The sequence below is a fragment of the Daphnia carinata genome, chromosome 6, assembly GCF_022539665.2.
Source record: "Daphnia carinata strain CSIRO-1 chromosome 6, CSIRO_AGI_Dcar_HiC_V3, whole genome shotgun sequence".
NCBI classification, from domain to species: domain Eukaryota; kingdom Metazoa; phylum Arthropoda; class Branchiopoda; order Diplostraca; family Daphniidae; genus Daphnia; species Daphnia carinata.
The window spans coordinates 2127558-2152000 of NC_081336.1; the positions used below are offsets into that span (position 1 = coordinate 2127558).

A 24443-nucleotide genomic window follows, 5' to 3' on the forward strand; every position below is an offset into this window, starting at 1 on the left:
AATTTTTATCTTACAGAGAAAAGAAGCAAATTCGTTTTTCAAACCAGTGACAACTAGCGAAATTTGAGTTTGACATCATTTCTCCCACTTTTTTGTTTGTGCATCGCAAACAAAATTCGTGTGTACTTTTTTTTTACTCGTGACGAAACCCATTTTTATGACGTCTCCTATCTTATCAGTGGTTTATCACCGTAAAATAACCTTTCAGTTTTATCTCGTGTTAAATTAGGAAATTAAGAGTTTTCTAGTGACAATAATAACAGAAAAGAAGTGGCAAATCGAATGCATCATCACCGTTGTCAGCGCCGTCTGCTGGCTCGAACATCGTATTGATCGGTCCGCCTTCCCCCTCCACCGTCTTGTGTGCCGGCCATTCAAAACGCTGCGTGTTTGTTGGCGGCTGCGCTGTTTCGCAGAAGCCAGCATCCAGTCGACCGTGGAACATGATACAGTCTTTTCACCAACAATAAGGAAAAACCCCGTGTGAGTGAAAACGAAGAAAATAAAGCAGCCGTCATGGCTCACGCGATGGATCTGAATTCGAACAACGTCACGCCGGAATTAACTCCTCCGGCGGCGCTCTTGGAATCTCGTAACGCTCCATCAGCCATCCACGTCGTCCGAAACGTGGGCCCTCCAAATAATGTTAACCTTCAGTAAGTCTATTTTTTTCCTACTATTACAACATTATTTCGTCTAATTATTTAACGTACAATGTATAAATACCTAAGCGTGTTGACAATCGTAGTTATCTGGTGCGACGACGTCACGTGAGAAACATTCCGATCCAAATGCAAATATTGCAGCTGCTATCACATAGTTTGACATCAAGCCACACACGCTGTGCACACCTGTTTTTTTTCAGTATTTGGGTGGGGACAGAGTCTCCTTTTGTCGCAATTGCCTAACAGACGCGGAAGGATCTGCCATAATACGTAGCAAAAAAAAAAAAAAGGGAACTCACCCTTTTAACGGTGGCAAACTGCAAGCGAGGTCGCTAGTCGTCGTTGTGCGTTGGATGTCGTCAGTAACGTTTGACACGTAGATTGTGCACAGCAAACGAGTGTGTGTTTTTTCTTCACACCATGTTGTTGCTGATTTGTTTCGGCTGTAGAAGCAGTAGCTCACTAGTAGCTAGCACCGCAGGCACTTCCGGCTCGTCCAGTAACGCGGAACGCCTAGATAACAGTAGCTGCAGCAGGTTCTAGCCTCAATTATTATCGTTTTCTCTTTTATGTTTTGTTTGTAAAGGTTTTAGGGGAAAGATTATGTAGGAAATTCACGATAGCGATTATACATTGAAAGTCATTGATGTGCAAACCTGTCGGAGAATGAGAGCGTGTCCACGTTCTCTCGTTTTTAACCGCGAAAAAAGTTTACGTAGCGAGACGTTAGCACGAAGCAAGGTCACTTGATTGAAGAGCTAATGAAATTGAAAATCGATTTAGTAAGATTGATGGCCAAATGAAGTGAGCGGGGACATTATACGGCCGCAATAACTGGTTAAGCTCAACGTTAGGGCCATTGACTGAAAGGGAATGTTGCTGAAACAAGGTGGCCCAGATGTTCTGACGTCAACGCAAAACAATTAAGGGTTTTTTGGGGAAGGGAAACAGATAGAATAAAAAAATTCGAATGTCGGATAAGGTGAACGACTGTGTTTTTCCCCGAAATCGAGTGACGTAGTTTTAAAAATAATTTGGTAAAAAGGGAAAGTCCTTTTTTTTTTTGTGGCCCTTAGTTTTTGTCCCTGTACTTTCAAAAGTTCTTAATTAAGAAACCGCTGAGCATTTGGGGGAATTTCCAGCGAGGGAATTAAAAGATAATTAGTTCTCTTGAATCACAATTCATTAAAAGTGTTGTAACCTTTTCCAAAGGATGGGACATCGTCCTTCTGCGGGAGGTTTGAATCCATTGCCATCGGCATCGCTTCCGCCTCCTATCCAGACCCAAGTTTGCTCCTCACCAGCCGGGCCATCGGGTCAACAGCATCTAGACGTTGTGACAACAACAGCTCATGACTTGGCCGAATCGCGAAGTGGTGGATGGTTGGGTGGGATTTTCGGTTGTTTTCGGCCAGTCTTTTGGAGTCTTACAGCCAAAGTGAATAAAGGTAATGCGATTGAAATCGGTACATTCTGAAGAAATCATCTTACCTGTTTAAATTCAAATTGAAAGATGAATGGGAGATACCGTTTGAATCATTGCGTGACCTCGAATGGTTAGCATCCGGAGCTCAAGGTACCGTCTTTAAAGCCCGCATGCGTAATGAGATTGTGGCCGTCAAAAAAGTTAAAGACAAAGCAGAAGCCAATATTCGTGACATTCGCCAACTCCACCATCCTAACATTATCCATTTCAAGTAAAATATATCATTTTTTCTTTCCAAATTGTCTTACCAATTTGCATAATAAAATTCCTACACTTTAGGGGCGTGTGCACTCGAGCTCCTCCTTATTGTTTGATTATGGAATTTTGTCCAAACGGAACACTGTACAATTTTCTGCGTAACGATAACAATACGTTGTCGCCTAGATTGACTGTCGATTGGGCTGTCCAAATCGCTTCCGGAATGCATTATCTTCATCAAAACAAGATCATCCATCGTGATCTCAAAAGTCCAAAGTAAGTTACCAAACACATAAAAACTTACAACACATTCTTATCTGGTTTGATTCAAGTGTCCTACTCGCTGATAATAATGTGGTAAAAATCAGCGACTTTGGAACGTGTCGGACTTGGAATCAAATCAGCGTTGAAATGTCCTTCATCGGTACCTATGCATGGATGGCTCCTGAAGTCATACGCAAAGAACTATGCTCGGAAAAGATGGATGTTTGGTAAATTTCATAGATCAAATTAAAGCGACCTAAACAAAAATAGGACAATTAAACTTAATCTTTTTAAAAACAAAGGTCTTACGGTGTAGTTCTATGGGAGCTACTCACCTGTGAGAGTCCATATCGAGACATTGACCAAGCGGCCATCATTTTCGGCGTTGGTAACAGCACACTTCACTTGCCTCTTCCGCCAACCGGTCCAGCCGGTTTCCTCTTGCTTATGCGGATGTGCTGGGATCCTAAACCGCGAAACAGGCCATCCTTTTCTTCCATTTTGCTCCACTTGTCGATCGCTTCCGCCGATCTCGTCAATCAAGACCCGGAACACTACGCCAAGCAACAACAAGAATGGAAAAAGGAAGTCCGTTCACGGCCCAGCTACGTCGCTAAAGCAGGTTCAGCCGCTTCCAGCACGTACAGCAGCCGGAATCACCGTCGAGCGCAACTCTCATCCTCCAGCGATTCTCTGAACGACAATTACAATCCAAATAATAACAACAACGGCAACCAACAGACGACATACCAATTCGCGGAATCTGATGGATCTCAGGATCCTTTTGTAAGGCAAGCGGCTGAAATCAAGCACGTCAATGAAATTCGAGCCCTTTACGAAGAAAAGCTGGCATGTGTAAACAGCCTATTTGACGAAATGGCTACACTTAAAGCTATGCTCGAAGAGCAAGCGAGGAATAGGCCCAAGTAAAATAAGAAATTCTTTTTCTTTAGAAATCCTGATTAATCAATGAATTTTTTGTTTACAGGAGGAAGAAGCCAAGTAAAAGGAATTACAAAATGTACCTGGTAAGGCCCATTCAAGAACGCTTGACTGGATCAAAGAAATCATATTCAACCGCAGGGGAAACCGGTATCAGGCCCAGATCTGAAGTTTTTCTTGAAGTCGAAGAAGATTCAGGTCAGCCCGTCACGGTGCTACGACCGTTGCCCGGCTTGAGGTGCCATGATACGCCCCAGTTGGTCAACTACGGCAAACGTCGGTCGTGTCGCGTTAAAGTCCTTTCCCACTCCCAATCGCTACACAGGCGGTCGTGGAGCGTCGGTGGATCCAACGTCCATCAGACAATGATGCGACGCAGCGAATCACACCTCCGTCGACTGGAACATGTTTCAGAAAACCCTTCAGCAACGCCTGGAACGCGACAGAAAAGCTCACGGCCAGGGTCTTCCGCTTCATCTTCCTCTTCTCGTTCTTCATCGAATCGACGGAATTCTGCTGCGCTGGTAGACGCTGGGACGCAAACAATCATCGAAGACGGACACGATCCAGTGGCAGAAAGCTGTTCCATTACTCCCTCTGGAAGCCGGAGAAGTAAAGGTGATGGTTTGGAATCACCAGCTTTGATTCGTCAGAGACGAAGCCAACAACAGCAAACTGCCCAGGAATCCAGCGAAACTGAACCTGAGGTTGTTGAAGAGATTGAGGAGGAGACGTACAAATGGGAAAGAAAACGCGGTCGGGCTAGTGGAAGTAGTCAACACCTTTCGCTCTGCGAGGCGTCCAATCAGAGCGTCAACGATCCTCGCCAGATATCCTTGGGTAACGGCAGAAGATACACAGTCGACATGAGCCAATACACGTACAATGATGCGTGGAATAAACGTGCACATCAGCAATCCGCATTCGATGGAACTCATCCTCCATTTTCTCAGGGCAAAGGTGCATATTGAGCTAAAGCATTTTTATAAATTTGACATAATCAGTTTAATTTCTTTAATCAATATTTAGCTTGTACATTACCAGCCAGGATGAACGCACTGAATCTTTCAAGACATTCCAGTTGGGAAACGTGCTCCGAACAGGAAGATAATAGTCTTCCGGCGACCAAAAGTGTAACGTTTGATCCTACACTCCGACGTAGAAGGTATGTTTTTTTTTAATTTTAAATTCAATAATGGTTTACGTTATTACCTAATTTCTGTTAATTTAGTTTGGGACGGAATCCCATCCGGTCGCGAAAATCTTTCAAGGACCGGCCCACTTCTGTTTATCCTGTCAAATCATCCGATTCGGTAGAAGAGAATCCCTCTTCACTTCCAGTTGATGCTGGAGAACTGTCGGATGTTGGTTTCTATTACGATCTAGATGGAAACGTTCAGTCAGACGAGAAGGAAAAATCTATGACTTTTCTGGATTCATGTGGTAACATTGCAGCTACCTCGTCCAGTACTAACGCCAATTCATCATGTCTGAATCTGGCCAATAGCGATCAGTCTTTTGCTTGAAACATATTCTATTTACTGTTGCCGACCAGGGAATGTTACTGCATAATTACGAAATTTCTTCCCAGTCGTCGACTATTTTAATTTTTTGTTTTTATTTTATTACCTGTCTGCATAGATGAATCCGAGCCAACTTGTCAAGCTTATCTTGCCAACCAATAACGTTTCGTTATTTCGTCTTCACATTCCCACCCACCGCTCGTTCGGTACCTGTGTATATATATTAAAACGTTAGTTTTGTTTTAAGATTGTTTTTTAGCAAGTAACAACATTCAGCAACACTGAGAAACTATCTTTGAGCTGTTATGGTTTTGCAATGGTAGCTAAGGTCAGCTATGACCACCACACAGGTCAAATGCAACTTTACGTTGGTGCAACGTAACAACGGGCCAAGAACAAGACAATGAAAGATTTTTCCTCTGCTCCCATAATGTTAAGCAATATGTCCTTAACGTACGTCACATAATGCAACGTTTAAATAATATGAATGGCCAATTCCAGTAGTTTTGAAGGTCAACCACGAAAGATGTCTTTTTCACCTTTGCTCAGCTGTTCAGAATGAAAATGTCTAGGAATTCTATGTACTTATACGCGCGAACTTGAGCTGTGATTTCAGTTGGTTACTTTCAAAACAGGCCAGTCAAAATTCCACAGAGTACACAAATAATATTCGTGCAGATATGTTGTCTTTTTTCGATTGCAACTTTCGTTCCTGCCTTTGTACGTTTAAAATATTGTATAATATAATAGATCTTGTCGTCGAATGGTTAGTACACAAGAACTAAAGCCTTTACATTTCCATCGCTGCTGTAATCACACGTGCCTTTCTTCTCCGCGTTGATCGGCGCCAACAATAGAACTGGTTAATAGGCGGCTGTTCAGCGGAAATGGCCTGTTCAGAATCACAAACAACGTTGACGTCATGGATTAATTCTTTCCATCCCGTCCCCTTCAATTCACCTGCATTCCGTCATCGGTTCTCAGGGAGATATGGCGTGGCATTCGATAGGGTCATTACTTCTTGATCACAAATGGCTATCGTAGCTCTCAGTGAAGAACAAGCAGATCTTTTGTTGAATATTAGAGAAGATCCTACTGAAATCGAACTTAACAGTGCAGTTCAGAATTATAATAATAACAATAGTAATAAGTCTGCTGCAGGAAAAAGTGGGAAATTCAAATTGCGAGCCATCTTGTGCATTCAACAGTTTGCCCGGTTATTTCCCAGTACCCATCGATGTTTCCTCCACGTAACAAGTTTTTGTCATATGTTTTTGGCATTAGCCCTTCTCATTGTCATTCCCAAATATGCACAAATCACCAATGGTGTTGGTGGTGACAATTTCAGTGCTCTGTTTTTCATCTTGGCCACCACATCCACTTCCCTTGTTATTCTTATGGGACTAAGAAAGTTTTGGGATCATTCATTCAGCATCTATAGTACATTAGAAATCAGGAACATTTTGAGGGATTCTATTCTTTTCACAGTCAGTCTTCTTGGCCTTTCCTTCTGTTGTGAAGTGGACCGAGTACCTTGTCATCTTCAAGATGGTCTGCTTTTCTTGTGCATTCCTTTTTCAATACTGTACTTGTCCATAACCAAAAATAAAGGTAAATTTTATAAACTTATTTTCAATTTAATGACATTAATAGTAATATTGTATCTATTGTACAGAAAAAATGAACAAAAGTGCAAAACTGATTGGATTGCTGGCAGGATTCATGTCTCTAGTATTCTTGGCCACAGTTCCAATGTTGGCTTACAGGTATTAACACACAAAAATCTGGATGGATTTGCCATAACCATTCTTTCCATTTTTCTGTAGATTTTCTTGCAGAGGTCATGAAATTGGTACCAACCAGGACGAAAATGCTGAGCTTGTCACAAAACCTGTTTGGATACTAGCATATGTTATGTCTATTGGGTTTCTTGCCTGCAGTCTGTGTGATTTTTGGTCTTGTGTTCAAGAGCATGAAGATTCTTCCAGGTCAGCTATATTGTTTGTTATTTCCTTTACATTTTATTTATCCGTTTTCTTTCTCCTGCAGAAAAAGTTTTGAGTGGACAGTTTGGTTTCATTTCTTTGCCTTTATTGTGATTATTTGCCTTTTTTGGACTAACATTCTCCCATCGTTTGGAACGGCTGATGGGATTGATGATTTCTGTGCCAAATTGTCCAGCATCTGGAATTGCTATTTTTCTAGCCATTGCCATACAGCCTCAAAGTTGGGATTCCTTGTACCTGTTTTCTGGTTGTTGTTCATTTACATGTCCAATTTGCTAGTCTATCGTTTTCAATCTAATCCTGTGTATGTAATGTGCAATGCCTGCCTTGCCATACCTTTGCTATCTGTGTTCTACAGTTTGTTTTTGTTTGATCAGATGTCTGGAATTGAAGTTAAGGTCAGTCTTAGTCTAGGTAGCTTGATCACTATGGTTACTTTTCCCATTGCATATGCAATTTTGAGTTGTTACCATAGTACATCAGTTGTGTTTAATCTCCTAGACAGTTTTGATATCTATTGAGTATTACCACTCTTGTTATCCTGTTATATCAGTGCAATAAAACACAATAGATTTATTACCATAATAGGTTTATTCTTGGAACATCTTTTTTTTACATTACAAACTACACTTCCCACAGTAGATAGATGTTGGTTTAGGCTTCTGCAAAAATAATCAGAATAAACAAAAACAAATTATGACAAGGATATACTACTTAGATTAAACAAAAAATTTCATACTCTGGGCTGCAACAGCTTTGCCATCTTTCCACAGTGTTGGCTTGGCATTAACAGCTTCTCTCTTAAGTGCTTCAACTCTTAAGGCAGGTTTCAATGCCCTCCTTGTCAGCTTGGCGGAGATGGCTGAGTACTGGATATAGCTAAAAGAAAACCAGGTAATAATAATTATTAAAGGTGAATAATTAAATGTTCACATTGTCGAGTACTGAGGTAAAGATTTGATTCTACACACGGCGAATTACCCCATTATCTTACTGTAGTTTATAATTATACAAAAATAAAAGACAGTATAATTTACTTACTTTAATCCTGCTTGACGCCAGAAGCTCATTTTGATGGAAGGTTTTGTACGTAATTTACTCGCAGACAATCACAAGCCACGAAAAGTAATGGAGGATCCGTAAGCAGAAGAAGGCAAACGTTGCCGGATAGTCTTTAAGCCCCGTAAATCCCATCGAATGCTCCTTTAATTTCTATATATTATGTTGATGTTATACTTTTAATGCGTAAATAAATAAAATATTTTACAAGGATTAGTAATTTTTATTAAATTCGCATAAGATGATGTTTTCCCTTATAATGGTTTTTGGACATGCCCCTCCCCTACATATTCGTTCTCGAATTTGCCTTCCATCAGTTTCGTCTGCTAGGAAGTCTATCCCGTGAATTGTCAAATTCGAACAGATTCACTTTTCCAGATTCACGTGACTGACTGGATTTATCCGAAAACATCTTCCTTCCGGCTTTTCCCAGCAGATTCATACCGTTTGTTTGGTTTCATCGACATCTGATCTCTGTTTTACAATTATCATGGCACCTAACGTTCAGCCGAAGATGAAGGCCTTCGAAACAAAAAGTAAACCGGCCGAAATTCGTTCGAGCAATATCGAAGCAGCCAAAGGTAAGTTTATTTGTATGGTAACTCTCTCACTCTTTTTCTTAAAAGATATCTTTTATAAATGTAGCTGTGGCTGACGCTATCCGCACAAGCCTGGGACCCCGAGGAATGGACAAAATGGTAAATTTCTATTTTTTTTTTTTACTTGTGACAATCAGTTATTAGTTTTGTCATCCTTTAGATTCAGTCGGGTAAAGGAGATGTAACAATTACAAATGATGGAGCTACCATTTTGAAACAGATGAAGCTTGTCCACCCAGCTGCAAAAATGGTATATAATCACTTTTTGCCTGTCAAGTTAGGTGTCAAATGTCACTTGCCTTAATAGTTGGTTGAGCTATCCAAAGCTCAAGATGTGGAAGCTGGAGATGGTACAACCAGTGTTGTAGTTCTTGCTGGCAGTTTCCTGGAGGCAGCACAGAAACTCCTAGAAAAAGGAATTCATCCAACTGTGATTAGTGAATCTTTCCAGAAAGTAAGTACTTCAATGGTTTAACTTCAGCGTTACAGCCTACAATTTAATTTTTTGCACAGGCTTCTGCTAAGGCTGTTGAAATTTTGGAAGCAATGGCCACTCCTATGAAGCTGGAAGATCGCCACAGCTTGTTGATGAGTGCCACCACATCTCTAGGATCCAAAGTTGTATCACAACACTCGGCACTCTTGGCTCCACTTGCAGTAGATGCAGTTCTCAAAGTTATTGATCCATTGAAGGATCATGATGTGGATCTCAGAGTATGTTTTATATGTGTTGCTGATTTAAACGAATTTTCTTCATTCCTTTTATTTTCAGGACATTCGAGTCATTCATAAACTTGGCGGAACTGTCGATGATACAGAGCTAGTAGAGGGATTAGTACTTGATCAAAGAAGCGCTGGAAGCGGTGGCCCTTCTCGTATGGAAAAGGCTAAAATTGGCTTAATTCAGTTCTGCATCTCGCCTCCCAAGACCGATGTACTGATTTAAATTTCTTTGCATTGAATATGTTTATCTGATTCCTTTAAACATTCAATAGATGGATAATCAAGTTGTCGTATCGGACTACAACGCAATGGATCGTGTCTTGCGTGAGGAACGTGCTTACATTCTCAATGTAGCTAAGCAAGTTAAAAAAGCTGGCTGCAACGTTTTGCTGGTTCAAAAATCTATTTTACGGTAGGATGATTTTAATTTTTGCCGATTTTCCCTCCTACTTAGTAATGCTGATGAATGTTAGAGATGCTGTGAGTGAGTTAGCTCTTCACTTCTTTGACAAAATGAAGATCATGGTCGTCAAGGATATCGAGAGGGAAGACATTGAATTCATTACTAAGGTATTCGACGTGTTTTTGTTAAATTTAGAGTTTGCGATTGTGCTCATAATATTTTTGGTAGACATTAAACTGTCGACCTATCGCCAGTCTTGATCACTTCTTGCCCGAATATATGGCATCAGCGGATCTAGTTGAATCCGTCCCTACCGGCACTTCTAAAGTTGTAAAGGTATTGACGCTGCCTCGCCCAAACCCAAATTTTATATTACAGGATAACTTCTTTATCACTTTAGATCACAGGCATCCAAAATGTAGGGAAAACGGTTTCGGTCATCGTTAGAGGTAGCAACAAGCTAGTTCTGGAAGAGGCTGCTAGATCTCTTCACGATGCTCTTTGCGTCATCCGCTGTCTGGTCAAGAAAAGGTATTCAAGTTATTCAGTTAATTTTACTGTGCCAACTTATACTTACATGCCATGGTTTTCAAGATTTATCATTGCTGGCGGTGGGGCTCCAGAGACTGAACTTGCGTACCAGTTGACTCAATATGCACAGGGATTGCCGGGTGTTGAAGCTTATTGCCTCCGGTAGAGGTTTCTTGTATTTAAGATGTTATCGTTTGAAAAGCAATTTTGTGGTTTCAGTGCGTTTGCTGAATCTCTGGAAGTGATCCCAATGACCTTGGCTGAAAATGCAGGTCTAAACCCCATTGCTACCGTGACTGATTTGAGAAACAAACACGCATGCGGGTTTAAATCGTCTGGTATCAACGTTAGGAAGGTATGGGTGCCTTCTTGTCACTCCTTAAAAAGGAATGCCGATGTATTCTTTTGCTCTGCAGGGTGCCATCACTAACATGCTGGATGAAGGAGTAGCGCAGCCCCTTTTGGTCACGACAAGCGCTATTACTTTGGCTTCGGAAACCGTCCGTTCCATTCTGAAGATTGACGATATCGTAAGTTAATTTATTCTTTCTTTGCAAATTGTCCAGTTATTGACAAAATTACTTAATTTTCAGGTCAACGCTCTTTACTGAGGCGCCCCTACCTAGTGTGAAACAAACAAATCACCCGGCCTAAGCTTGCTTTATCTGCATCCATTTCTGTGCCGCTCTCTTGTCTGCTGCTACTATTGCTTCTTTAATACAAAATTCCTCACGCGTTTAATCTGTTATCGTTTACTTACAAATTCGCCGTGAAGATTAAGCCACCACCGTATGCCCTAAATAATGTTAATCTTCTCGTACTGATTAAATTTTCTTTGTGTTCCATTTAGGTTAGCAACGAGTACGAACATTTGACACCCATAATTCCATGTGTAGCTTTGGATGAAAACTGTTGAACTAGTAAATTGTTGACTGCTTGTAGGATCACATTATATTTGCTTGATTATTGATAAACTACGTCGATAAAGTTAACTGCAGTTCCATTTGCAAAGTCGGTTAGCCACATGTACTATATTTTAATAGGAGTTCATAAACAGGAGTCTAATATCATCCAGTGGATAGAAAACGTAAACAATATAGAAAAAAAGTTGTAAATATTCTTGTTGGGCTTGTTCTTAAACCCGAACTAACTACATTGCCACTAGATGGTGGTACATACAAACTATTGAGGTGTGCGCCGATCGAAGGAAAATTTCTCATAGCCAGAATTCTGGATTATCATGGTTTTACCGCGGTTATTATTTACGTGAATTACATTTTGCAGTTGCAATTTGACTTTGAATTCTATTATGCTAACCTTCTATAACCAAAATTAAACGTTTATTCCGAATAATATGTAAGTTATGATGAATTAAGCCACTTTTTTAATTTGCAGAACCAAAGTGCTATCAGCGTGCCAACTTCAAGTATTTGTATTATAGACTTCTTACTTTTTCATTTTTGGCCAAATTTCAAATTTGGCTTAAAATACATAATTTCGATGCAGAATGGAATGCTAATCACGAATATAAAGTTTATTTTTAATTGGCCTTATAGTTTTGGAATTAAACAAAAAAACAGAAGGCCGGGCTTATTTGTCGGGCTTAAAATTTTGTCCCAGAGAATTAACTTGAAACATCATCGGTAGATGGCTCGCCAGCTCGCCACCTCCCGGTCAGATTTCTAAGTAATTCTCTACATACACTCACCGAATTTTTCTGCTGCATCGTGCTAGCACTGTAGCGTACTTTGCAGTCAGGCTATTTCGTCATATAGTGGTTTCACCTCATTTGTCATTGTCCAATTGTAGATATTGTCCATAACAAGTCTTCATGTTTAAATTCTTGCCAGTGGTGCTGATACTTTTTTTTTTATCACAACCACTTGTTTCAGCTGTTCCAAGTATTGAAGCATTACTTATGCAAGTACTTAGAGAGGGCTGCCCATTACAAAAGAAGAGCTCATCACGGTATGTTAAGAAATAAATAGATTTTTAAAGAAAGAAAACTTTTATCCTCTCCTGTTCCTCATAGATGCTGTGATGGTATGTTTGCAAAACTGGAAAAAATTCTGTGCTATGGTGGCCTTAAGTACGTGCTGGATCGGATTGCCATAGATTGCATCAAACTTACCCATTTGGCAACCCAAGTGTGCATATGTTTTTCTTTGATAATTATTTTATTTTACTACTATGTTTGGTAAACTGCAATTGTGCCCAATATTTTTGCCTTTGCATTTTAGGTCTACTCTTAGGTGATCTATACCTGATCCTGTGTTTTAAAGTGATCTGATTTCACAGCTACATTTCTGTGTTCTTTTCCGTTGGTCTATGGTTCTGAATTGAGGCAAGTATATCTATTATGCTATGTCACTAAGTACTATAGGGAAGGGAATAACTGAAGTTGATTGAGATCTATTCTGATTCTCCTTATATCCATCTCAACAGGTTTTTATTTGCTTTTCAACATCCATTTCAAAATGGGACGTATGGCTTTGATTAGTATTGCCATAAAGACTGCCGAAAATGGATGTGGTATGGAAACCCAGAAATGGCATGAGTTCAACATCAAACATGGATTAGGTACTTCTCTGGTTTTTGTCTATCGCAAAAGTATTTTTAATGCTATTATTTTGCATTCACAAAATTTTAGCAGGGGATCAAGTCAAGTCTGGAAGTGTTACAGGATGGAAGAGTGAGCCTACAGTTGAAAAAACACAGAGTGCATTACCATTAAGGTATGAGATAAAGTAATAGAGTATGCACATTGTCTAATGAGAAGTACCATCTTGTGTAAATGAATCTTGTATAACAGCAATCCTTAATAGTTCTGTCACAGCTAGAAGCCTCAAATAATTCTGCTTCTCTTGCTAAACAACAACTTGTCCTTTACGTTCAGAGTGTTGGTGAAGCTGGGTACTTAAATGGCCCTAAAGATGTTTCACTTCGCTGGCATTGCAGCGATGAACATCATACATGGACTCTTTAGGTATGAACGGAATTTTCTTGAAAAATTTTTTAATTTATGACGAAGCATTTCTCCTCCTTTTTGCCAACCATGTCTAATCTACAAAAAAAAAATTTATCCAATAGGAAAGGATTTTCAGCATACTGGGAACAGAACTATCAACAATGCAACATTCTACGGGTGCTATTTTATCATTCAAGAGCCTTATACAATGATTTTCATCTGCAATTTGTATGGCCTTTCCCAAGCTTCTGCCAGAAGTTGAATCTATGAGTCATGTAAGTCGCATGAGCAACAATTGAGATGCTTAATGGTGTTGTTTTTCTTTTCTCAATATAGGTTAATAGTAACATTGGATCTGAAAAGATTCTTGGTTGGGGCAAGACACTGAATAAATTGTAATGATTGGATGGATGACATGACATTTCTATACTTCATTCGGATTCCTGGATCGGTATTTTATATTTAAAAAATTGAAGTGCATATCTGGGCTCCCTTCCTTTCCGTAGCCCCGTTTCCCCTTGACTCATAATAAGCCCGTAGGGGGTCATGCCCCTACTGTACGGTATATATAAAAATAACATATACCGAGGTTTGGAGGGCTCTGGCCGGAAAGGGGACGTGGGGGTCCGCGTAGTCCGATGATGTGTTCACGGAGGGCGACGTGGTTACCCACAAATCCGAACTAAAGGTTAATCGCTCCAGTAAAAATGTTCCATATCTTCGGCTCTTCTTCCGGCTTCTCTTAGCCAATCACCGGGTAATCTCCCCGGTGGGTCAACAAGGCAGTGTCTCCCCCTGCCTGGGTTGACGGCAACTTTTGAAATGGCTGTTGTGCCTTTTTAAAGTTGCTTTTGAAAGTTCTTATCAATAGCTGTCTGCAGAAAATTTTGATGGAGCGGTAAACAAAAAGTCATCAATTTCAGTATTCGAAGTTTGAAGGTTTGATATTTTCTCTTAGAGACCCGGATGGAGCCTTAGAATACGCCAAACAAACAATTTCCGGCTTGCTGTGCAACAAAATCGATATCTCACTTCTGGTGATTACCAAGGTAGAGCGTAACTATGTTTTGGAATACTGTGATTTCATCCGTTTGCCTTCTTTTATAAAAAAGGAACTGACTAAAATAGATAAAGACTACGCCAGCAAACAGGCACGTGTGGAACTAGCTCACAAGATGCGTAAGCGAGATGCTGGTACAACCCCAAAATTAGGGGATCGAGTTCCGTATATCATTATCACAGCTGCTAAAAATACACCAGCCTACCTCAAGGTTCGTCTTTGGATTTCAAATTTCTCATAAACTATTAAGTTTTCATACGTCTTCTTTAGGCGGAAGACCCGATTTTTGTCCTGGAACACAGCGTACCTATTGATGCCCAATACTATTTGGAAAATCAGCTTTCAAAACCCCTTGTTTGGATTTTTGAACCCATACTTGGATCTAAAGCGGACTCATTGTTGCTACGTAAACACGGACTCATCGCATTTATTTGCTTGACATAATTGAACCGTTTGTATTCCGTACTGTAGATGGTTACCATACCCGGGCCTTCAGTTGTTACTTCAACAATTGGTGGATTGGCTAGCTTTACCACACGCAAAGCCAACTATGTTGGATGCAAAACCGTCCTTCCAGACGATAGTGCTGTATGCAAGTAAGTCTAATTTCTGCCTAACTCGGCGATGTTTGTTAAAATTACTGTTCCAATTAAACAGATTTTGCAAGCCGAAAGAATCGGAGTTCTACCAGAGGGAAATTGGCCAACTTATGCTCTCGAAGAGAAGTTTAATCGTTTATGGACAGAATTTAAACGGTGCCGAGGAAATCTCAACGAAGAGATTCTTTGTTCCAAGTAAATAGTTTGAGTGATATCATAATCATGTTACATACTTCATACTAATAATTTGTCACATTTAGCCGAGATTGCCCCATCTTTTATATGAGGACAAAAGTTAGAAAAGATCTCACGGAACAGGATAAACTTATGAAAAGATTCGGCCTACCCTGACAACCTACCGCTCTCGTCAATGATGGTGCATACAGGTAATGGTTTGGCTTCTGTAAAATAGATTGAAAACAATAAATTACACGACTCATTGTTCAGTAAGTTCCCCATAACCAAAAGATTTTTATAAAAATTGTGTATAGCATCGTAAGAGTCTCGGAGGGAGTAGGCGGTAAAATGCGTGGTGTAATGTAATTCCGTATTTCGAAAAACGAATGTTGATGGCATTAGTAAGTAGATGTATAAGTTATTATTACAAACGTCACGTTGTTGCGAATGATACAGTCGGCGAAACATCGTACAAACTAACGCACATTGAATTAATTAGATTAAGTTCTTAGTCTTTCTGTTTTGGTTTTTTTTTATGGTTTATTTCAATATCTAGATTTTTTTCTTCCCATCCCATTTTAAATTTTTTTCATTGGCAACAAATTTTACTTCCATTTGTTTTATTTTATTTTTCTTTTTACTACTGCCACCCGCGAAAGGTGTAGCAAATTTGTAATAGACTTAATTCATTAATTTCTTTTTTAATTCAGTAATTAATTCATTTGTAATTTGATTTAACTTTTTAGGAAGTGCTAATTTATATAAACATTATTCTTAACGCCCAATTAAAGTCGTATATGTCAAACAAAATATTTGATTTAGTCTCGTAGGGGGCTAGTCGCTAGGTGGCCCAGGTGATGTGCTGAGCTGAGCTGCTGATGGCAACATTTAACATGGCGTCGTAGCGGCTGGTTATATCACGGCAGCCGAACGTAGCAGACCTTCCTTTTTGTAGGTGAAATTCAAGGGAGGAACTGCAAATGCTCGGCGCCATCTTGTACGAACGATGTGGTCTGGCGAACACCTTGCCAAGGTGACCATGCATTACCTTCGAGTGTATTTAAGGTATACCATTTACTTGCTTTGTAAAAGCTAGGTTTTTAACTTGTGCATCATAACGATTTTGAATTGGGTAAGTTGCAAGTCGGTAGATTTGCTCCGCAGTTTTGCCGGATACCAGCATCCTGCTTCGCGAGAACTACTCTACGTTGTTCTGGGAGGGCTTAGACGAACATCTGAATCCGATTTTGAAGAAGTCTTGCATCGATGGACACTGACGAAATATAGGTGAAATAGCTAATTTGTTTTATTAGCAAGGTTCATTTGTGTTCCAACTCATTTTATTTTTCAGGAAGCTGCACATGAATGTTGGGTATTTTATCATAAGTAGAATACAGAAAGATTCTGTAGTAGTAGATCTCTTTAGTTGGGTATTGAAATTGGCTGTGGTGTGTCTGGGGTTCGATGGGGTCTCAGTTGCATTTGATCCTACTTGTTATTTATCCCTGCCAATGCCAGTCGAAAAGGAAGTACCAGTTGACCTGTATCTGGCTTACATGGATCTTTTAGCAGAAAATTTTCTGCTTTCAAGGGATTCGAAGAGTTTGCAAAATATTATGTCTCTAGGATTCCACAGTTTTACGTAATTCAATTGACAAGAAATTTATACTAATTCTTGTTTATTTTTCTAAAGGCAGATTCGTAATTATAAAGAATTGGGAAAGAAATTTGATGGAGGCTCAGTGCCAAAAAAATTATGGTAGTTGGAATGATTACCGAAGCTCTTCGGATTCGTTTATTTCACGCGTTATGGTATTTAAAGAAAATAAACGTGTACCTGGACCCCTTTGTATCTGTGACCCGATTTCCTCTCCACTTGTGATAATTCTGCAGCGGGTCATGCAGATACTGTGATCAGCAGAGAAGGTTAAAAGTGCGCTGCCCGGAAAGCAAATTTGGGGTAAAAGAAAAAAACTTATTCCAACTAGTAAGCCATTTCCAAATTCAACCAACAAAAAAGTACACAGTGAAATTTGCTTGACAATTACTTCCACGCATCATGGTATTTATCTATCAGTTGAATTGTATGGTTAATTTTCTGTTCGTGTAACCTCATTTTCTCTTGAATCACCTGCGCCTACGTTGACGATGATACCTGTACCGAAGTGCTGGAAACTAAAATTAATTTTTCTTACAATATGGTTTCAGGCTATCTTTATAATTTTTTAATAGTTTTGCGTTTATTGATGAGTCCACAAGCTCTTAGCTGATTTCCTCCTTTAGATACCGCCTGTCGACGATTTGACAGCCTCACACAATTACAAAACGTACGCCCAAAAGTAATTGATTCAATCTAATGTATGCAATGTATACTAATTACACCATTCAAAACAATATTTCAGGCCAAAGTGAGCTCCTCCGAGCAGAAAAGTGACGGCGTATCCATTTAATTGAAAATAGGCACAAGATAACGCACAATTGGCGTCCTTGTCTCAATGGAGAAATTTTGCCGTGGAACTTGTAACCGAAATACCATTGCAGCTGTTCAAAAAAAAGAAAAGTGTATTATCATACAGATGTTGACTAGCTAATAATCCAGAGATATGTCAACTTGCGAAATTTATAGATGTGTGTGAAGCGCAATCAGCATCTTTGTTGAACTGTGATCCCAAATCATGTATTTTCCTAGAAACATCTGGGTTTTTGGATAAATAAAAGACAGTGAAAAAATCGGGCTCAAAATCTTGTTAAATCGCTATATTTAAAAAATGCCGTTTGTGGTTTTGGTCGCTGTATTCGTTATAATAAAATTGAAATGGTAGTAGCCAATATAGGGGTGGGTGGGCTATTGTGATTCACGCTCCAAAAGTATGTTTAAAGAGTTCACATCAGTGCAGTTCACGTCTCAAAAAAGCAAGATTTTCAATTTTGATGAATTTTTCGGTTGTTAATTGGAAAACAAGATGACGCTGCTGTGCCACTATTTACTTGCTGACTATGTGGGAGCGGTGAAAGCTGTGTTCGAAAGTTTCTGTTAAATATGTCATATTCCAATGGAAAACTTAAGAAAATCTAATGGTGCTTCTGTACGTTTTCATCTCTGAGTGTGTTTTAGAAGTGAAGCCCACAGAATGCTTGGTGTTTATGGTACATGTCTTGTCATCACCTGTCAGCTGTCAAGCCAGAAAACTATTAGCAACCTACTATGTTGCATTCATCAAACTATACCAGTGCTCATTGAGAGGTATAAGACTAATGTTTTGTTATCAGAATCTCATTGACAGATTTTGTTTTTAAGGTTTAGCTCATGAAACTTCATTTGTAAAGAATACTTCCCGTTGAGGAATGTCACCAAAGAATCCTATGGGTAGGAATACCATAATATCGTTCTTCTACTCTTTAACCACTTGTGGTCTGCTGTCAATCGTGATCTGAGTGGTGCACCATATTCACCTTCGTTGCAGTGTCAACTGTAATGACAGTCATTTTGGCAGTTGTAATCTCTACTTAGCCTACCAACGGACACAGACATGTACCTCAACACAATTTCTATTGGCATTTAGAATTTTTCTTATGCCTCATATAGTTTGCTTTTTTATTTAAATTGAACATTCAACCATAGAATTGCCAACTCTTAGCCGTCTGCTGCCTATTTGCTGGTCCTACAGTCTTTCTAGCCATCGGACAGCAGAAGTAAGTCAAATTGCTTTCAACGTTTGGTTACAACAACAATCTTATATTTCCCACTAACTAGTTCTTTTTTTTTACTTTTACGATTTAGAACAAAACCTTCGTCTTCGCCGCGCCCGTCGTCACCTCGCCCGTCATCCCGTCTTCGCTTCGCCCGTCGTCCCGTCTTCGCTTCGCCCGTCGCCCCGACTTTGCATCGCCCGTCGTCCCGTCTTCGCCTCGACCGTCGTCCCGTCTTCGCATCGCCCGTCGTCCCGCCTTTGCCTCGCCAGTCGCCCGTCTTCGCCTCGCCCGTCGCCCCTTCTTTGCCTCGTGTTCGCGCCGTCTTCACCTCGCCCGTTCTTCGCCTCGCCCGTCGTCCCGTCTTAGCCTCGCTCATCGCCCCGTCTTCGCCTCCCCTATCGCCCCTTCTTCACCTCGTGGTCGCCTCGTCTTCGTGGTATGGTTGTGTTTTGTTTTATGTTTTATTATGTCTTGCAAATTAACCCGTTGGCTGCCACCCACACACTTTGATCCCCTTTTTTTTGTAGCTTGACAGGGACGGGCCGCGCTGTTCTGCTCCATGGTCTATCTGCCATGGGGTGGAGTAGCGCCACTGCCCAAGATTGGCCGAACGGCCCCAAAGGCAATGCACCATAGGGAATCCCTTGATCGAGACGGCGATGTAGACCTGGGATGTGCATTTCCGTAAAGGTCTCATCGCCGTCTCAGCCCGGCCCACCCGGCCCCCTTGGTCGCTATCCCTTTGATAGCGAAAGTAGCTATTGTAGATAGGTGGCGTGGCAGCCAACGGGTTAGTTTTAAGTGTATTTGTTTATGTATTGTATGTTGTGTATTGTATTTTGAAACGTATGTAAAAGTGGTGGAAATGTGGGTGGAAGGAGGGACAATAAAAATGATTTTACACTATTTACTTTTGTATTTATTATTCATCTATACATACTAGACATGCTATACCAGAGTGGAATGTGAACCACAGATTTCTTACATCCAAGGATCGAACCCTGGTTGTTCGGCATACTGCGCCGATGCTCTACCAATGAGCCATGAATGATATGATAGCAATTTGGCTTTTTTCTAGTAACTTACGGACTTGCATTTACACTTGGAATAAAACTGAAAAGCAATAATCTTCTTTTCTACATTTATTCTGCAGCCTTTTTATAGATTTACTGAGGTTTGAACCCTGGGTAACAGATATCGCAGCTAAAGGCTCTACCACAGAGCCATGGACCTTATGAAAACAATAGACAGATAAACATATAGTTGTGAAAGACTGCATAAACATCCTAGACGATAACATATGATATGCGATAATAAAACATTTAGATATATCTCGTGGCTCAATGTTAGAGCATCGGCATTGCACGCTGAATGTCTGAGGATCGCTTCCACTACGAGTAAAATAAAATACCAATACAAAATTACTTCAGAAAATATTCGGCTAATACACGATGTTCCTTGAATCTAAGTTGAAGAATTCAAAGAGCGCAATAAATAATAATTGAATACTTGCAGATAAACAATGAAGGAAATAATGCATACCTCACGATGGCAAAAAAAATAAAGGTGAATTGAGCAAGCTAAATAAAAAAGAAAGTTGATAAACGTAATGTGTGAACACAGCGAAAACAGACAACGAAAGAAACTAATTTTGGAAAAAATATTTTATAAAAAAAATTTTATTGACAATTCTCTGCACATTAGAATTATTTTTGCAACTTTAAAAAGGCACAACAGCCATTTCAAAAGTTGCCGTCAACCCAGGCAGGGGGAGACACTGCCTTGTTGACCCACCGGGGAGATTACCCGGTGATTGGCTAAGAGAAGCCGGAAGAAGAGCCGAAGATATGGAACATTTTTACTGGAGCGATTAACCTTTAGTTCGGATTTGTGGGTAACCACGTCGCCCTCCGTGAACACATCATCGGACTACGCGGACCCCCACGTCCCCTTTCCGGCCAGAGCCCTCCAAACCTCGGTATATGTTATTTTTATATATACCGTACAGTAGGGGCATGACCCCCTACGGGCTTATTATGAGTCAAGGGGAAACGGGGCTACGGAAAGGAAGGGAGCCCAGATATGCACTTCAATTTTTTAAATATAAAATACCGATCCAGGAATCCGAATGAAGTATAGAAATGTCATGTCATCCATCCAATCATTACAATTTATTCAGTGTCTTGCCCCAACCAAGAATCTTTTCAGATCCAATGTTACTATTAACCTATATTGAGAAAAGAAAAACAACACCATTAAGCATCTCAATTGTTGCTCATGTGACTTACATGACTCATAGATTCAACTTCTGGCAGAAGCTTGGGAAAGGCCATACAAATTGCAGATGAAAATCATTGTATAAGGCTCTTGAATGATAAAATAGCACCCGTAGAATGTTGCATTGTTGATAGTTGTGTTCCCAGTATGCTGAAAATCCTTTCCTATTGGATAAATTTTTTTTTTGTAGATTAGACATGGTTGGCAAAAAGGAGGAGAAATGCTTCGTCATAAATTAAAAAATTTTTCAAGAAAATTCCGTTCATACCTAAAGAGTCCATGTATGATGTTCATGGCTGCAATGCCAGCAAAGTGAAACATCTTTAGGGCCATTTAAGTACCCAGCTTCACCAACACTCTGAACGTAAAGGACAAGTTGTTGTTTAGCAAGAGAAGCAGAATTATTTGAGGCTTCTAGCTGTGACAGAACTATAAAGGATTGCTGTTATACAAGATTCATTTACACAAGATGGTACTTCTCATTAGACAATGTGCATACTCTATTACTTTATCTCATACCTTAATGGTAATGCACTCTGTGTTTTTTCAACTGTAGGCTCACTCTTCCATCCTGTAACACTTCCAGACTTGACTTGATCCCCTGCTAAAATTTTGTGAATGCAAAATAATAGCATTAAAAATACTTTTGCGATAGACAAAAACCAGAGAAGTACCTAATCCATGTTTGATGTTGAACTCATGCCATTTCTGGGTTTCCATACCACATCCATTTTCGGCAGTCTTTATGGCAATACTAATCAAAGCCATACGTCCCATTTTGAAATGGATGTTGAAAAGCAAATAAAAACCTGTTGAGATGGATATAAGGAGAATCAGAATAGATCTCAATCAACTTCAGTTATTCCCTTCCCTATAGTACTTAGTGACATAGCATAATAGATATACTTGCCTCAATTCAGAACCATAGACCAACGGAAAAGAACACAGAAATGTAGCTGTGAAATCAGATCACTTTAAAACACAGGATCAGGTATAGATCACCTAAGAGTAGACCTAAAATGCAAAGGCAAAAATATTGGGCACAATTGCAGTTTACCAAACATAGTAGTAAAATAAAATAATTATCAAAGAAAAACATATGCACACTTGGGTTGCCAAAGGGTAAGTTTGATGCAATCTATGGCAATCCGTTTTAAACCCCCCCCCCCCCCCCCCAAAAAAAAAAAAAAAAATAAAATATCGGCCTTTCTTTCTGTTTTACTTCTATCGACCGGTAGATGGCGATAGCAGGGGGATAAAACGGATTGCCATACGTGCAGCCAAAAATGTGACAGATCCAAAACAACATGAGCTTTCTAAACAATCGGCTTCAGCAGCACCTGGTGTATGAGAGTATTGGTATGAGACTCGCTAGTCTGACATAAAAGTCTAACTGTTTGTCTTAATAAGGTGTTACTACGTATTCAATAAGAACTTTGTACCAAATGTCACGATCGTTGTGTTTTGTACCACATGTTTTAGGAGACAACCTGCTCATCACAACTGTGAAAATTTTTAATCCTTCAAATGGTATGACACATGGGTGAGCTAGGTATTTAACAAAACCATACTTGTGTTAAAAAAGTAATTTTTTGCAGTCAACCCATAAAATTTTGAAAGTCTGGGATTCTATATTAATCCAATAAAAAATCTTTCAGTACATTGTGTCATACCTCTAAACCTAGGTAATTTTTATATTAAAGTTTTCACAATATAGCTTTTGTTTTAAAACAATGTTACAGGCTGGATGATTTGTGTCTTCCTTCATTTCTGGTTTTCGCATATCCAGATGCTGGAGGTAATGAACAGCTCCAGAACGGCTGAATGCACATAACAAAAAAAAAAAGATTTTAGTATTTTTAAACTGATGGCGTGATTGTTCCAAAACTTTGGTTATTCTTTCATGTGAAATTTAGCCCCAATGATCTCTGTCTACTACCCTTTTCAAATATCATGAGCACAAGTGTGCATTTTAGTTTTCTGACAGCCAAAGCCATTGATGTATTCGCTACGTGTCAATTGGTTACAGGAGAATACACCCGTCACAGGAAAAAGAACTTCGTCCAATTGAGGTGAACAACATTGAATGGGATCAATATTGTTGTTCACACTCATATTCAGACGAAAATCGAAAAATTGATGTTTAGCAGGGTTGGCGAAGAAAAGGAAAACACATTCGTTTAAGATGAGGAATACTTTGACGAACCATCTGGTTTAGCTCTCACCAGAATTAATGGATTGGGGATTTTGTTTTTACACAAACGCTGGATGGGATATACCTAGTCATACTCCTATGCAAAAGGCGAGAGAAAAAAAAAACAACAAACGAAGAAAAGGAAACCAAAAAAAAAAAAAAAAAATTTTAGGAATTCCCCATCTTTCGTCACACGATTTGGGCTCTAAATACGAGGCACATCCAGTAATTAAATTCATTCATATTTATGGTTTTCTGTAAGTTTTTGCTTTATGTCGACGGTTCCAAAAGGAAATACAATACGATAACATTTTTTTTGTCTCATCTCCCTAAATGTTTTTAGCGCCAAATACAAGGACGATCATCTCCAAAATGTTGCTTTTTTTCGAGGCACACGAGTGGTACGCGAATGAGGTGGGAAATGGGAGGACGAGAATAGGCGACCGCGAGTCAAGTCCGCTAATAAAAATGTAAGCATCTTCCTTGCTCCATTAAGGACTACAAATAGTTGGGGAGAAGGAAATAATATGTTTTAAGTAAAAAAAAAAACAAAATCGACATAGGAACAATTATGGCTAATTACACTCTAGAGCGCGATAGTCGGGAGATGATGAGTGCGAGGATGGAGGTTCCGAATATGTTGCAAAGTGGAGAAAAAAAAACGAAAGTTGAAGAGACGAAGAAGAACATGGATGCAGCAACTCTCCTGACCTTTTGATAAGGGAACATGAAAGCGTAGGTGCAACGGATCAATTCATAGGCAAAATGTGGGAGGAAAAAGAAATAAAAATGAGTGAAGGACAATAATGACGAGATGGGATAAACAGTTGACGAGTCTTAACATGTCAAATACAGTACAACCAAGAGTGCAAAGTCTCTAAGTCACTCACAAAAGGCCAGTCCAAATGTGTGTGACTCGCTAACTGATTTATCATCGTACGATTGGAAAAAGAAAGAATGAGAACAAGAGACAAAAGAAATCAAGAAAAACCAACCCTTACGCACAAGTATAAACGCTACGAGTCTTACTTAGCGCACTGACTGCGAACCACATCAGGATCTTTAATAATACGATG

The 24443-nt window shown here is 39.7% G+C and overlaps 4 protein-coding genes and 4 long non-coding RNA genes across 10 annotated transcripts; all 8 read left to right on the forward strand.

The window, feature by feature from the left end:
• Positions 1 to 516: 516 nt before the first annotated feature.
• LOC130690238 (mitogen-activated protein kinase kinase kinase 13-like) lies at positions 517 to 5871 on the forward strand. Of its 2 annotated transcripts, none has more exons than XM_057513241.2 (9): positions 517 to 656; positions 1878 to 2113; positions 2179 to 2362; positions 2431 to 2625; positions 2682 to 2840; positions 2916 to 3539; positions 3602 to 4515; positions 4585 to 4720; positions 4787 to 5871. In XM_057513241.2, the coding sequence occupies exons 1-9, from the start codon at positions 517 to 519 to the stop codon at positions 5079 to 5081; spliced, it is 2883 nt and encodes a 960-aa protein (XP_057369224.1). In that variant the 3' UTR covers positions 5082 to 5871. The 2 variants fall into 2 exon arrangements, with proteins under 2 accessions (XP_057369224.1, XP_057369225.1); XM_057513242.2 differs by lacking the exon at positions 517 to 656 and adding an exon at positions 913 to 1201.
• Positions 5872 to 6001: 130 nt separating this feature from the next.
• LOC130690241 (uncharacterized) lies at positions 6002 to 7669 on the forward strand. The gene is made up of 4 exons (XM_057513246.2): positions 6002 to 6689; positions 6754 to 6844; positions 6905 to 7066; positions 7128 to 7669. Exons 1-4 carry the CDS (start codon positions 6110 to 6112, stop codon positions 7603 to 7605), a joined length of 1311 nt encoding a protein of 436 aa, XP_057369229.1. The 5' UTR covers positions 6002 to 6109; the 3' UTR covers positions 7606 to 7669.
• A 782-nt stretch (positions 7670 to 8451) lies between these two features.
• On the forward strand, positions 8452 to 11136 carry LOC130690249 (T-complex protein 1 subunit delta-like). The gene is made up of 14 exons (XM_057513257.2): positions 8452 to 8724; positions 8789 to 8841; positions 8903 to 8992; positions 9050 to 9196; positions 9256 to 9456; positions 9515 to 9676; positions 9738 to 9877; positions 9939 to 10035; positions 10097 to 10204; positions 10269 to 10399; positions 10463 to 10561; positions 10619 to 10754; positions 10816 to 10929; positions 10993 to 11136. Exons 1-14 carry the CDS (start codon positions 8634 to 8636, stop codon positions 11008 to 11010), a joined length of 1587 nt encoding a protein of 528 aa, XP_057369240.1. The 5' UTR covers positions 8452 to 8633; the 3' UTR covers positions 11011 to 11136.
• Positions 11137 to 12225: 1089 nt separating this feature from the next.
• LOC130690257 (uncharacterized) lies at positions 12226 to 12744 on the forward strand. The gene is made up of 3 exons (XR_009000926.2): positions 12226 to 12367; positions 12432 to 12546; positions 12640 to 12744. It is a non-coding gene; the product is annotated as an uncharacterized LOC130690257 (long non-coding RNA).
• A 115-nt stretch (positions 12745 to 12859) lies between these two features.
• LOC130690255 (uncharacterized) lies at positions 12860 to 13568 on the forward strand. Its single transcript, XR_009000924.2, has 4 exons — positions 12860 to 12979; positions 13050 to 13134; positions 13296 to 13385; positions 13490 to 13568. It is a non-coding gene; the product is annotated as an uncharacterized LOC130690255 (long non-coding RNA).
• A 493-nt stretch (positions 13569 to 14061) lies between these two features.
• LOC132088079 (DNA polymerase delta catalytic subunit-like) lies at positions 14062 to 15020 on the forward strand. The gene is made up of 5 exons (XM_059495755.1): positions 14062 to 14265; positions 14326 to 14416; positions 14480 to 14638; positions 14698 to 14833; positions 14899 to 15020. Exons 1-5 carry the CDS (start codon positions 14258 to 14260, stop codon positions 14952 to 14954), a joined length of 450 nt encoding a protein of 149 aa, XP_059351738.1. The 5' UTR covers positions 14062 to 14257; the 3' UTR covers positions 14955 to 15020.
• Positions 15021 to 15084: 64 nt separating this feature from the next.
• On the forward strand, positions 15085 to 17487 carry LOC130690251 (uncharacterized). Of its 2 annotated transcripts, XR_009000919.2 has the most exons (6): positions 15085 to 15221; positions 15287 to 15412; positions 16026 to 16268; positions 16341 to 16490; positions 16555 to 17015; positions 17097 to 17487. It is a non-coding gene; the product is annotated as an uncharacterized LOC130690251 (long non-coding RNA). The 2 variants fall into 2 exon arrangements; XR_009000918.2 differs by having other exon boundaries at positions 16555 to 17487.
• Positions 17488 to 22510: 5023 nt separating this feature from the next.
• LOC130690253 (uncharacterized) lies at positions 22511 to 23734 on the forward strand. Its single transcript, XR_009000921.1, has 3 exons — positions 22511 to 22703; positions 22772 to 22858; positions 22916 to 23734. It is a non-coding gene; the product is annotated as an uncharacterized LOC130690253 (long non-coding RNA).
• The last annotated feature ends 709 nt before the right edge of the window (positions 23735 to 24443 follow it).

Excerpts from the sequence above, each read along its gene's own strand:
- LOC132088079 (XM_059495755.1), top strand. Across the intron at positions 14,417-14,479 it reads CACTTCTGGTGATTACCAAG|GAACTGACTAAAATAGATAA; the intron begins GTAGAGCGTAAC and ends TTTATAAAAAAG. Across the intron at positions 14,639-14,697 it reads ATACACCAGCCTACCTCAAG|GCGGAAGACCCGATTTTTGT; the intron begins GTTCGTCTTTGG and ends CGTCTTCTTTAG.
- LOC130690241 (XM_057513246.2), top strand. The coding sequence starts at position 6,110 with ATGGCTATCGTAGCTCTCAGTGAAGAACAAGCAGATCTTTTGTTGAAT. Across the intron at positions 6,845-6,904 it reads GTTCCAATGTTGGCTTACAG|ATTTTCTTGCAGAGGTCATG; the intron begins GTATTAACACAC and ends ATTTTTCTGTAG. Across the intron at positions 7,067-7,127 it reads GAGCATGAAGATTCTTCCAG|AAAAAGTTTTGAGTGGACAG; the intron begins GTCAGCTATATT and ends TTTCTCCTGCAG.
- LOC130690238 (XM_057513241.2), top strand. The coding sequence starts at position 517 with ATGGCTCACGCGATGGATCTGAATTCGAACAACGTCACGCCGGAATTA. Across the intron at positions 2,114-2,178 it reads TACAGCCAAAGTGAATAAAG|ATGAATGGGAGATACCGTTT; the intron begins GTAATGCGATTG and ends TCAAATTGAAAG. Across the intron at positions 4,721-4,786 it reads CCTACACTCCGACGTAGAAG|TTTGGGACGGAATCCCATCC; the intron begins GTATGTTTTTTT and ends CTGTTAATTTAG.
- LOC130690249 (XM_057513257.2), top strand. The coding sequence starts at position 8,634 with ATGGCACCTAACGTTCAGCCGAAGATGAAGGCCTTCGAAACAAAAAGT. Across the intron at positions 9,677-9,737 it reads TCTCGCCTCCCAAGACCGAT|ATGGATAATCAAGTTGTCGT; the intron begins GTACTGATTTAA and ends AACATTCAATAG. Across the intron at positions 10,755-10,815 it reads CTGGTATCAACGTTAGGAAG|GGTGCCATCACTAACATGCT; the intron begins GTATGGGTGCCT and ends TTTGCTCTGCAG.